Source organism: Anneissia japonica, unplaced genomic scaffold (genome assembly GCF_011630105.1).
Source record: "Anneissia japonica isolate Jap-2015-1 unplaced genomic scaffold, ASM1163010v1 scaffold2392_len1475705_cov187, whole genome shotgun sequence".
Taxonomy (NCBI): domain Eukaryota; kingdom Metazoa; phylum Echinodermata; class Crinoidea; order Comatulida; family Comatulidae; genus Anneissia; species Anneissia japonica.
The window spans coordinates 104,541-116,337 of record NW_022751777.1 but is presented as its reverse complement, the minus strand read 5'-3'; the positions used below and the strand labels follow the sequence as shown (position 1 = coordinate 116,337).

Below are 11,797 nucleotides of genomic sequence, written 5' to 3'. Positions count from 1 at the left end.
TCAGTGCTGTCAAGTCATGAACTTTGATAATGAAGTGATCCATTTTGGTACTCTATGCTTAGGCCTAAATAATATAAAATATGATTTAAATTTACAATACCAGTCTTTTTTTATTGAGTATACCGAACATTTTATCTGAATGATACGACGACCAGTGAGGTTAAGTCGATGATGTACTTGGACAAGTGATCTATTGTACGTTTAAGCCTAAATATAATATTGATAATGACAGGGGTGGCACCAGAATTTTCCCGACGGGGGTAAGAGGTCACTGGTGGGGGGAGGGGTACGACGTCCCCACGAGGGGGATGATTTCCCAGACGAGAGCAAAGTGGGCGTGGTCAAGCGTCACTTAAAATGTCTCGAAAGCGGTCCCCCGGAAATTTTGGCAATTTAGGGGTTCCAAAGGCTTATCCTATTTAATCGATGTTAGAGTCCACTAATGTGTACAAAATACATATAATTTTTTTCCCTCCCCGACAAATTGTGTCGCCACCCCTGGAAAATGAGTTTATTGAACATCTGAATGTTACGACGGTCAGTGCGGTATCAAGTCATGGCATAGGCATAGGCGCCCACCCATGGCTTATATTTTTGACGGCCTATTTCGTTTTTTCTGGTTAAACCCCTGAGTCATGGACTATGACAAAATTAAGTGATCTATTTGTATTTTGGTACACTGTTTGTTTAGGCCTAAATATAGGCCTAATACAATAATATATAAATATAACATATCAGTCTTTTGTTTTTGAGTATAAACATTTATCTGAATGTTACGACGATCAATGAGGCTAAGTTGATGTACTTGGACTACTGATCTATTTTTGTACGTTTAGGCCTAAATATAGTACGATCAGTCTTTTGATATCGAATATATTGAACATATATATGATACGACGATCACTGCGGTTAAGTCGATGAACTTGTGCATTCTGGTTTAATATCTGTATAATGATTGCATATCTGATAAGATGCGTTAATTTAAGAATAAGGTTAGGCCGAAACAGTTTAACGAACTTAGGCTCCCGTAGTCTTGAGCCTATTTTGCTTGTTTATATTTTATTTTTATATGTCCTCTCTCCTTTTTGGAGATTGTTGAAATAAATCTGTAATTTGAAATTTATTCTCAATAATATCTGGTAGCACTTATAGACGAAAAATGAAGACGTCTGTTATGAATATATCAACCACGGCATATACAGTATGACGATAAAAACACGTACTGACATGAAAAACATGTAGCCAAGAGCAAACCCTGGATTAGATTATCATGCTTACCAAGAATTTTCATAACGTCCTAGTGTGAAGATTTTTAAAATTAATTCAACTTGAAAATCGGAAATTCGGACTGGGCCCCTGAGGAACTGCGGCAGCCGCCGTACAGCGACACCTACAGCACATAACGGGGACTCACGGATACAACCATTGAACCGGGGTCTTCAAATGAAATTGAAGTACAGCAGTAGCCCTGCGTAGACTCTAGACAGCCTTACCAATGAGCTGAGATGGTGGTAGAATACGAAATTTCGAACACTCTGAATTAAATACGAACTTTGTCAATTTTACTCTCTTGGCACATCTTTGGTAATGTATTGAAACTCAGAAATACAGTGTTGATTTACCACAAAATGTATTTGAAAATAACATGTAACGAGTACTTCTAGACCCTTATCTAGTTAACATTCATCAGAAAAAGTTTGAAGACAACACTCAATTCTTAAACGAAACAATGTGGTTGAATGTTCCCCTTTCACTTAAAGCAAAGTATTGAAGAGTGTAAAATAAGAACTAAGAACAGTTAGAGCCTGAATTTGGCCAAAAATAATAAGAACACTGAGCCTCGGCAAAAAATTACTGGTTCTATTAAAAAAAAACAAAAAAAAAACAAGTGTAGTGATCTTTGAAACAAAGCATTTAGGCATTCAGCAAACACTTTATGCTTTGTTTGTAGCTGGTGTCGAATCTATGTCAAAACATATTACTCTGTTCATGCTACATCCATCTAATAGAAACCTCTAATGTGATTGTTGTTATTTGTAAATAAACCAGAATGAGTTAAAAAGGCTAGAATGAGCTTTTCCTACCGACCTACCCATTTTTTTTGTATTTTCCCAAAACGTAGTCAACACAAGAATTTTTTTTGGCCTTACATACATAATAATCATATTATGCTATTTTAAACCGTATAAAACTATTTTATCATCCAATAGTAGGCTCAATATTTAAAAAAAAAAGAATATTTAGTCATTAACATTGCATAACGAAACAATATTGAGAACATATAAAACAATTGTTGTTTTAATTACATTTCTACTGATTTCATATTATAAATGAATTGTATTTGCATTGCAAATTATTGCTATAAATTATTTCATACCGTACTCTACTGTAACTGATTCGTATGTCAATAAAAATGAAATTACAAAGAATATATGTCATCTTATATCATCAAAAACCTTTATTAAGGGGACAATTTTATGTTTTGGGTTAGTGTCCCCTAATTAGGGGTACCCCTATTAAGGGGAAACTTTTTTTGGCCCCGAAGGTGTCTATATGTTATAATCGCGTACTTCGGTTTCGTTGAGTCTTATCTAAATATTACTCCGCATTAATGTTATATAAATATTGGCATATACAATTGTTCTTGACAGTGAATAACCGTGACCGGAAAGTAGGATCTGAGTTACTCAATCAATTGTGAGTTTATTTTTTATTTAGTGATCACTATTTTTTTTTTCAAATTACACAATTTTTAGATATTTTAAAGTTTAAAAAAAAACTATCTTTTTATTTGTTATTTATTTCAGTTTTAGACTATAGAATGCAGACTATAGAACACGAAATTTGTTTTCAATAATTTTCTTTTTATATTCAGGGATTCATGCTGATACAAGTTGTGTACTGTATAATTTAGATACTGTCAGTAATATTGTTCTAATTATAAACAAACTGTCTAATATCTTACACTGCTTATTCAAACTATATGTAGTGATTAATAACACATATTATTAATCAATTCATAATTTTAGAAACACGATGAGTTCGCATCCTAATGGACTGGTATCCAGTTCTAAAATAAATGAAGAACTTCAGTCAATTAATAATTCTAAAGAAGAAAAAAGGCAATTGTCCAGAGAAAAAGTTACGTCAGAAGAACTTGTAGCCCGTGAATACAATATTGTTTGGCAGAGCGTCATTATGTTGACAACACTTCATATCGGTGCAGTGTATGCTCTAATATGTGTGGTTTGGCAATGCAAGCTAATGACGTTGATGTGGGGTAAGTAAGCATGTGAGGTATACGTGGTTTCCATAAAATTGCTACACTATCGCCACATTGTTTCCACTGCAAATCGTTACACTTGCTAGAATAGCTCGGGAAGGCTCCGATGCAGAGCAGCTTAGCTAGTCGGCTAAACCGGTGGTAACCACTGTGTGTGTGCTGAACCATAGAGATTTCTAGGTCTCCGGTTCGATTTATATACACGATGAAAAACCATTACTAAATGCTAATTAATAAATAATAGTTACTTTCATTATATGCCAATTAATAAATAATAGTTACTTTCATTCAACCATGGAACTGTTGAAAGGTTAGAGTTCATCATCATCATCATCATCGATATATCTCAGACTCACAAAAATAGTATATTTCGTCATTTAATATATTTTTATCCAATCACAGGCGTATTTTTATGGTTTTGGACCATAACCGGAGTAACAGCAGGTTTGCATAGATTATGGGCACATCGCAGCTACAAGGCCAAGTGGCCTTTGCGATTATTTTTTGCAGTACTTACACTCATTGCACATCAGGTAAGCTTAATTTTTAACATATATGTTAGTTTAATTATTTTTTTATAAAGCGCTTTATATAGAGAGTGGGACTGTGCCGGTTTTGTGGTGTTTAAGATACATATAATGTATTGCTGTGGAATGTTGTTAAGATCTAAACTAATCCCTACATTAACATAGTTTAATCAGGGACCTATTAAATAGGTCCATGGTTTAATTACGCAATATAAGCCCATAAAGTTCACACCAATCAAAATACAAACAACAGTAGCCGATCCAGTAATTTGAAATAGAGGGGGCACCGGGTGAAACTCTGACAGATGGAAGGTCTGTAACACCTCAGCCCCATCATGGTTGTGGCTGAGGTGACAATTTACGATTAATACACCTCTAAGAAGGCCGAAAATGGCACTCTCAGACATAAAATTTGAATGTAATTTTCTTTTTTTCTCCAATTATTTTGGGGGCGGGGGTGGTGGAGGCCCGGGCCGGCTTCCCCACCCCCCACATTGAATCCGCCACTGAACAATTCCATTTCACTTATATAGCATGTCATAATGGTTGCCTGAAGACCAAGTTGCTTGTGTCGAGCCTTACACGATTTTCTTAATTCTCATTATGTTAAAATAAAAATATAAAACATAGATCACGTTAAGTTACTAGTTTTTGTATTTCCAAAACTGTACACTTTCGCATTCCAGAACAGTATTTATGAATGGTCACGTGATCATCGTGTCCATCATAAATTCTCTGAGACTGACGCTGATCCCCACAATGCGAAGCGTGGATTTTTCTTTTCACACGTTGGTTGGTTAATGGTGAGGAAACACCCGGATGTGATAAAAAACAGATCTTGGAGACCTAATGTGTGATCCTATCGTCAGATACCAACACAAGTATGAAAATTAGTTTGTTTACATAGTGTTCCTGTCACTACCTAACGTCGTGTTTGTTAATGTTATCACCAATCTACATACTTTATCCGCTGTAATACGCACCCAAGTAACAAAAACTCAACTGCACATGACGACAAGAAACTTTAAACAACTAACTGCACTTTGTATTTAAACTCAATCAATTCATTTTAAAATGTTAACTTTTTGTTGTAATGCAATCAAAGCATTTATTAAATAATCTTAAAATATCTGTGTAGTCTTAAAAAAAAAACGTTGTTAATATGCAATATAAATTAATAATTAATTCTTTTGTTTAGAGCTTTTTATATTTTTATAACCTTTTATATTGTGTGCAATATTCATATCACTTCATGTTTAGGCCTCAGGGGCAGCTGACTCCTGAGTTACAGTATTTTATTTGCTTTAGCTGTTCCTGACCATCAGTTTGTTGTTTATTGTTGTTATTGTGGTTTTTAATGTTTATGGTCGAATAAATAAATGAAATAAAATGAATTTCATGCATTTTTTGCGACATCTGTTTTTATCTTTTTATATATTTCTTGAAGTTTCTGTGATTTGTATGTTCAATTTGACCAAATTAATGAATGAATGAAAAACTTGTGCTTGCAATACTTGGTAAACTAGAACATTTCAATGTATAGACATGCTTCAATAAATATGAATTTATCAATTAATAAAAAAAAAAACTAAACTAAACTTTAAATTAATGTTTCAATAAAACTTGCCATATTTCTTTCAGATATTACATGGTTTTGATGCCTTTTATGTGCTTTGTCATGCCCAGTCTATTGCCAACAGTATGGGGAGAAACCCTCTGGAATGGGTTTTTTATTGGTGCAATTTTACGTTATGTGGTGTCTTTAAATTTCACATGGCTTGTCAACAGTGCAGCTCACATGTGGGGGAATAAACCTTATGACATGTAAGTGGAGCTGATGATGAGCCAACGGCCAACCATTCTTTATTTAAGGAGTAGGTTTTTTGTTTTATTGGGCAACATTTTTTTTATTAGCACTATCAATAATAATAATAATAATAATAATAATAATAATAATAATAATAATAATAATAATAATAATAATAATATAGGTTTTTAATATAAAGTATCAAGGAGCTCAATTACCAAGCGCATAGAGGCTTTTTTTGCATAATGAGCTATACAAATTCAACTATTATTATTGTTATTATTATTATTATTATCATTATTATTATTATTATTATTATTATTATTATTACAATCATGGGTCATGTCATGGGGCCTGGCGTATCATAATGGTCATTTTACCTGATCTTATCATTATTGGCCATTATCCATGTTATTAGTATGGCCATGTTAATTAACATATAAATCAGTGACTAAAGCATGTCCATTTATTATCTTATCTTCCTCGATATGTAATATATATATATATATATATATATATATATATATTATATCACATCACATTACATTACACCATATCGTATCACATTACACTATATTATATTATATTATATTATATTATAATTTCTTGCAGACACATTAATCCAGTTCAAAACACGTTCGTGTCAGTGGTAACAAATGGCGAAGGCTGGCACAATTACCATCACACCTTTCCCCAAGACTATCGAGCCGGAGAGTTTGGATGGCGTCTAAACACTACTACAATATTCCTTGATGCAATGGCTGCACTGGGCCTAGCTTACGATCTAAAAGCAATAGGCCCCGCAGTAATACAGGCAAGAAGGAAGCGGACTGGCGATCTAAGTTTACAAAAAATCCCGGATAAACTTCATTGAGATTTCTCTTGGTATTTTCCGTCGATACATTGAAAAAGTCGAAAAGACTGGAGTCAATATCGACCTTCTGATAGGCCTAGGCTTATCTATTTCCACTTTTACAAATCATCACATGTAAAACGTAAATAATTATAATTTTGAATTTGCAGATGAGATTAATAAAGTTTTGTAATTTGTGTTTTTCTGTGACCACGTGCTTCCTGTCATTTGTCTGCTTGTTATCATTTAAACTCACATGTTTGCCTTTTGGATTGATATGAGCTTTGTGAAAAATAAATAAATAAATAGTTTATACATGAATAGACGATTCCACTCCTTTAATAAGCATTACTTAGTTCCATTATGTAAATGATTACGAAATTCTGTTTCTATTACATAATATGTGACAAAAAAAAATATAACATTAGAGATGGAAAATTTCATCATTGGCTATAAAGTAATGTTCAGTTATTAATGGGGTGAAATTTATTTGATTATTATTATCTTAACCACTGATGTGTATTATAATCGCTGGGTTGCTCGTTGGCTGGTTGTAGAGAAGCACTGACGCCATTTCGGGGAGCCCGGAAACGTCATCGCAGCGCAAATCATCTGAGACGAACACCAACAACGCGACATCGCTTGCGTTAAACAGACTCATTGAGTTATTAGATGATGTAAAAAAAAAAACATTTCGTAGAATTTTAATTTGATATTAGGCTAATAATTAATGCAAGAATCGTCATTTTTAACAATAATTTAAACAAATGCAAACAAAAATTTGTCCAGACTGGAACGTCACTTGGGCTATTGTATATGGCGCCGGCGGTTTCAATTTTTTTTTTTACAGTGAATGGGCAATGATCAATCCAGTCATTATAGTATACATCAGTGGTCTTTACAGGAACCTCTAGTCCGTAAAAACGTTGCCGTTATTTTAAATCCTAGAAAACAAGATAAACTGAAAAACGAAGTCTTTGAATGCCTGTTTATACTTACAACGATTACGATAAGGATAAAAAGTTAAAAAGCAATTGTTCATATAGTATATATGATTGCTGTAAATTGAGTAGAAAGAGACACGCTGTAGTTTAAAGGCAATATAATTCAATAATTAATATTGTCATAAGGTTTCAATTGGAAATTAACGTTCTTTATGTGGGGTAAGTAAAAGGTATACCGTATAAATTAAGGTGATAAACCTTGTTATCAAATGCAATATATAATTTCTTACAATCAACGTTTAAAGTCCCATTCCCGGCAAAAATTCACTAAAAACAGATTTTTTTTAATAGAAAAAATGCATAATTATGCATTGCTCTAGGAATTATTATAAATCATAGAAAAATATTGGCATAAATTTTAGTTTACGCAAAAGAATTTAAAAAAATTAGAAATACAGATTATTTCTCATAGAATATACCATTTTCTCGACGAATTCTTCGTTACTTGGCAAATTCAGAGGTTGTAGATCGCATCCGCTGGAATGCTGTCGCTTTTATGCTTTTATGTATACGTTATACACACAATAATGTGCGCCCTCTCTAATGGGATTAGTTTTTGTACTTCGCATCTCCACAATGCGGTCGTTCGAGTAGGCCTGCGCCTGAGATACGTTTGTTCAAATGTCAAAATCTCGGTCAGAATCAGTTTTATAACAAATTTGAAATAATTTCTATGAAATATTATATTTCACAAGTGTCAATACTAGCAACGGAAAATATCATGTCGGCCGTTTTTATGTGTGACAACAGAACCTAAATCGAGGTAAGGTTAGGCTTAACCTAGCAGTGTTGAATAGGCTAATGTTTTCGGCCCATAATATATTTCTTCGCAGACCTATCGCAGAATCAAACATGAAAAATTCATCCGCATTTAAATTTCAGTCTTATATTACATTTTTTTTCATGTTTAGGAATGTCTAAATTCAGTTAAACCAGCAATTCCGTATTATATTTTAAAACCTTTATAACATTAGGCCTATACAAAAATCAGATTTTTCTTAACAACTAAAATTTTGCCGGGAATGGGGCTTTATTAAGTAAGAAATTATTATCTTCTAACTGAAAATTTGAACAACGCAATGTTGTCTTGCCAGTAGCGAATGTGTACAACAAGTATGGATTTTATGATTGTGTATAATACATATCCTGTTTCGTTGTAAAGAAATCATAAAGATCTGAATTTTTTTTTTTATCTGTTGTGACTCAACTGAAAGTTGATAACTTACCGTATGTAATATATTTAAATAGGCAGTTAAATTTGTTTAATTTTCAGGGTTTTTTTCATTTGGTTTTTGAGAGCAGTGGGGGTGCATAGTATATATTTAAATTTGAGGATTTTAAAATCAGCATCAATTTGGAAGTCCTGTGTATCATTTATTATTGATTTGATCCATGTCAAAAATACGTTTTCAGATTTCTACCAAAGGCTATCGTCAGAGGAAGTTGAAATATCCAATTTTGTTTGATAATTGTTATCGTTAATTGTTGGTGTAATGTCTGACTCAGAGTCATTTTGATAATGAATACAGTAGTGGTCAACATATGGCCTGCAAGATATGATGGTCAAATTGATAAATTTGGACAAGATGATGTCTGTTCCTGGTACATCACGTATAACGATTGGTATTGACTTCTTCCTGTATTATTTTTTAAGAATTTAGCAAATTGATAAAATTATTATAAAAATGATGGACGATCCAGTCACTCTGACATCACTGTCCACTTCAGGGTTAAGTCGATTTTTACAAGGCTTATAGCTAGGTCTATGTACCGGTAACCATTGAGGTATGTTATAACCATTACTCTAAGAGTATTATTTTAAGGTACCGGTAGTGATTTTGGTATTTTGATCAGGGGGAATTGTCAGCAGTAGTCCCTGGCGTTTCTATTTCGGCTACATTTTCCACAGAATATAATAATAGACATTAGGTATATTAACAGATCGTGATTGTGATTTTTTCCCCCAAGAAATAATAATAAAAGAAATAAAAATAAAGAATAAGGAATATAATTTAAAAAAAAAGGAAAGAAAGGAGAAAAGGGAAAAAAGATCGAAACATTAAGTGACAATGTAAACAAGAAAATCAAATGAAAAGAAAGAGAAATGAAAGGAAAATAAAAAAGAGTAAAGTAAACAATAAAAAAAAAATTCAACCGTAAGTTCATTATTTATAAGGTAAGGATAAATATCTGCTAAATATGCATAGGCCTAATAGTAAAAGTTATCTACAGTATTTAAGTAAACATACAAAATCATTACATGTGAATGACTTATAACCAAGAGCTTATGTGTACACACAGGCCTATAATACCTTGTTATAATTGATTTATTTTTAGAGGCTAAATGTATTATTATTAACTAAATTTATCTACTCCGCAACCGCATTTGTTACTAACTTTGATTTTCAATCACATAATTTTGAAAATGACCTCAAACGACATAATGACCGATAAGCCGAATCAATTTGCTTAGCCTGTTTATACCGGATTAGCCAAAGGTTTCTAATTTTTGGTAGCTAAATTTAGTTCTCTAATTATATAGTTTGGTATCAGTACGCCTATGTAAATATCACGCCCCGTTCCATTCCTATAAACGTCTTGGTTTGGGCAAAAATTTACTTATCAGGAAAGCGACCGTTACGGGCACAAGAACATAGGTTTCTGAGGTCTCGAGTCAGTTATCTTCCAATTTTCAATACCATCATTATTTTTAATTAAATCAACATTTTACTTTCAACGATGAGCCCGCGGCCAAATGAAGTGATTTCTCTTCCTAAAGTAGTTGCGGCTAAAGTTCAGCATATTAAAGAAGAAACATTACAACTATCTGTAGAAAATGAAGAGGTCGCGCCACGCGACTATGATATTGTTTGGAAAAACGTGATAATGGTAACAATGTTTCACATTGGTGCAGTGTATGCTCTGGTGTTTGTGGTCTGGCAATGTCAGCTAATGACGTTGATGTGGGGTAAGTTTATTATTGTGTTGATCTAAAAAAAAACTGAAAAGTGGCGGATTCACGAGGACAGCCGGTCCTGCACCCCCACCCATACCCTACATTTTTGAAAATTAAAAAAATGGAGAAAAAAGTCTGAGTTCAATTTTCGCCAAGCCCCTCATCTAGAGGTGCACATAATCATAAATTTTCTTGTCTTAGCCTCAACCATGTTGGGGCTGAAATGGTATAGGTCCACCATCTGTGAAAGTCCCTTACTGGGCCCCTCTACTCCAGATTTCTAGATCCACAGCTGGAACGATTAAATTAAATAATTTTGTATCTCACCTATTTAAGTAGCCTACTAACTTACAATAAAAAGTTTGATGAAACAATGCTTTGAAAATTGATAGAAAAATATATAGTAATAATTACCTTTGAAGTATTACTATACATAGATCCTTGAATTTGCTGGTGACCAATTTAAAGATTTTGTTTCTGGTTGGAAGTTAATAATTTATTGATCATTGATCAGGAGCTCTTAGCTTTAAGTGATTGAATTTTTTAGGGGTTTTTTTTCTGAATTTATTGGCAGACAATTTTTTTTTCCGCCGACTGTTAGTCGTCCATCGTCGTGAATCGCGTCGGGCTGCCGATGCCGATTCAAGTGTGCGTCAGGCTTTACTGAAAACCAATAAGTGTGGATCGATTCAGAAGTTGATACTTAAATAAATTTTGTTATCCATTCACAGGCACATTTCTATGGTTTTGGACTGAGGTCGGAGTAACAGCAGGTTCGCATAGACTATGGGCGCATCGCAGTTATAAGGCCAAGTGGCCCTTGCGATTAATGTTGGCAGTACTTACACTTATTGCTCACCAGGTAGGCCTACTAAGATGCATAATACTGAATACTTTATACAGTATAACATATATATATATATATATACATACATATATATCCTTATATACAATTTCTTATATGTATATATATATATATATATATACATATACATATATATTGAAATGAAAAGAAAATTAGAAAAGACATTTTTACAACGTTATGATTAATATTTCATATTTCAGAATAGTGCATATGAGTGGTCACGTGATCATCGTGTCCATCATAAATTCTCAGAGACTGACGCCGATCCCCACAATGCAAAGCGTGGATTTTTCTTCTCGCACGTTGGTTGGCTAATGGTAAAGAAACACCCAGATGTGATCAAAAACGGTCAGAAAATAGATCTTGGAGACCTAATGATTGATCCTATCGTCAGATACCAACACAAGTAAGAAAGTGATTTTGTTAGTCTACTATAGGCCTAGGCTATACTAGATCTGTCGTACGAGATATACGAGTTTACTAGTGTTGATGTCAGAGTCAG

General features: G+C 33.3%; 1 protein-coding gene and 1 pseudogene across 1 annotated transcript; both read left to right on the top strand.

Annotated features, from left to right (window-relative positions):
- Positions 1-3,036: 3,036 nt before the first annotated feature.
- On the top strand, positions 3,037-6,491 carry LOC117121860 (annotated as a pseudogene).
- A 3,570-nt stretch (positions 6,492-10,061) lies between these two features.
- LOC117121859 (stearoyl-CoA desaturase 5-like) lies at positions 10,062-11,705 on the top strand. Its single transcript, XM_033267247.1, has 3 exons — positions 10,062-10,442; positions 11,162-11,292; positions 11,496-11,705. The coding sequence occupies exons 1-3, from the start codon at positions 10,214-10,216 to the stop codon at positions 11,703-11,705; spliced, it is 570 nt and encodes a 189-aa protein (XP_033123138.1). The 5' UTR covers positions 10,062-10,213.
- Positions 11,706-11,797: the final 92 nt, after the last annotated feature.

Excerpts from the sequence above, each read along its gene's own strand:
- LOC117121859 (XM_033267247.1), top strand. The coding sequence starts at position 10,214 with ATGAGCCCGCGGCCAAATGAAGTGATTTCTCTTCCTAAAGTAGTTGCG. Across the intron at positions 10,443-11,161 it reads GCTAATGACGTTGATGTGGG|GCACATTTCTATGGTTTTGG; the intron begins GTAAGTTTATTA and ends ATCCATTCACAG. Across the intron at positions 11,293-11,495 it reads TTACACTTATTGCTCACCAG|AATAGTGCATATGAGTGGTC; the intron begins GTAGGCCTACTA and ends TTCATATTTCAG.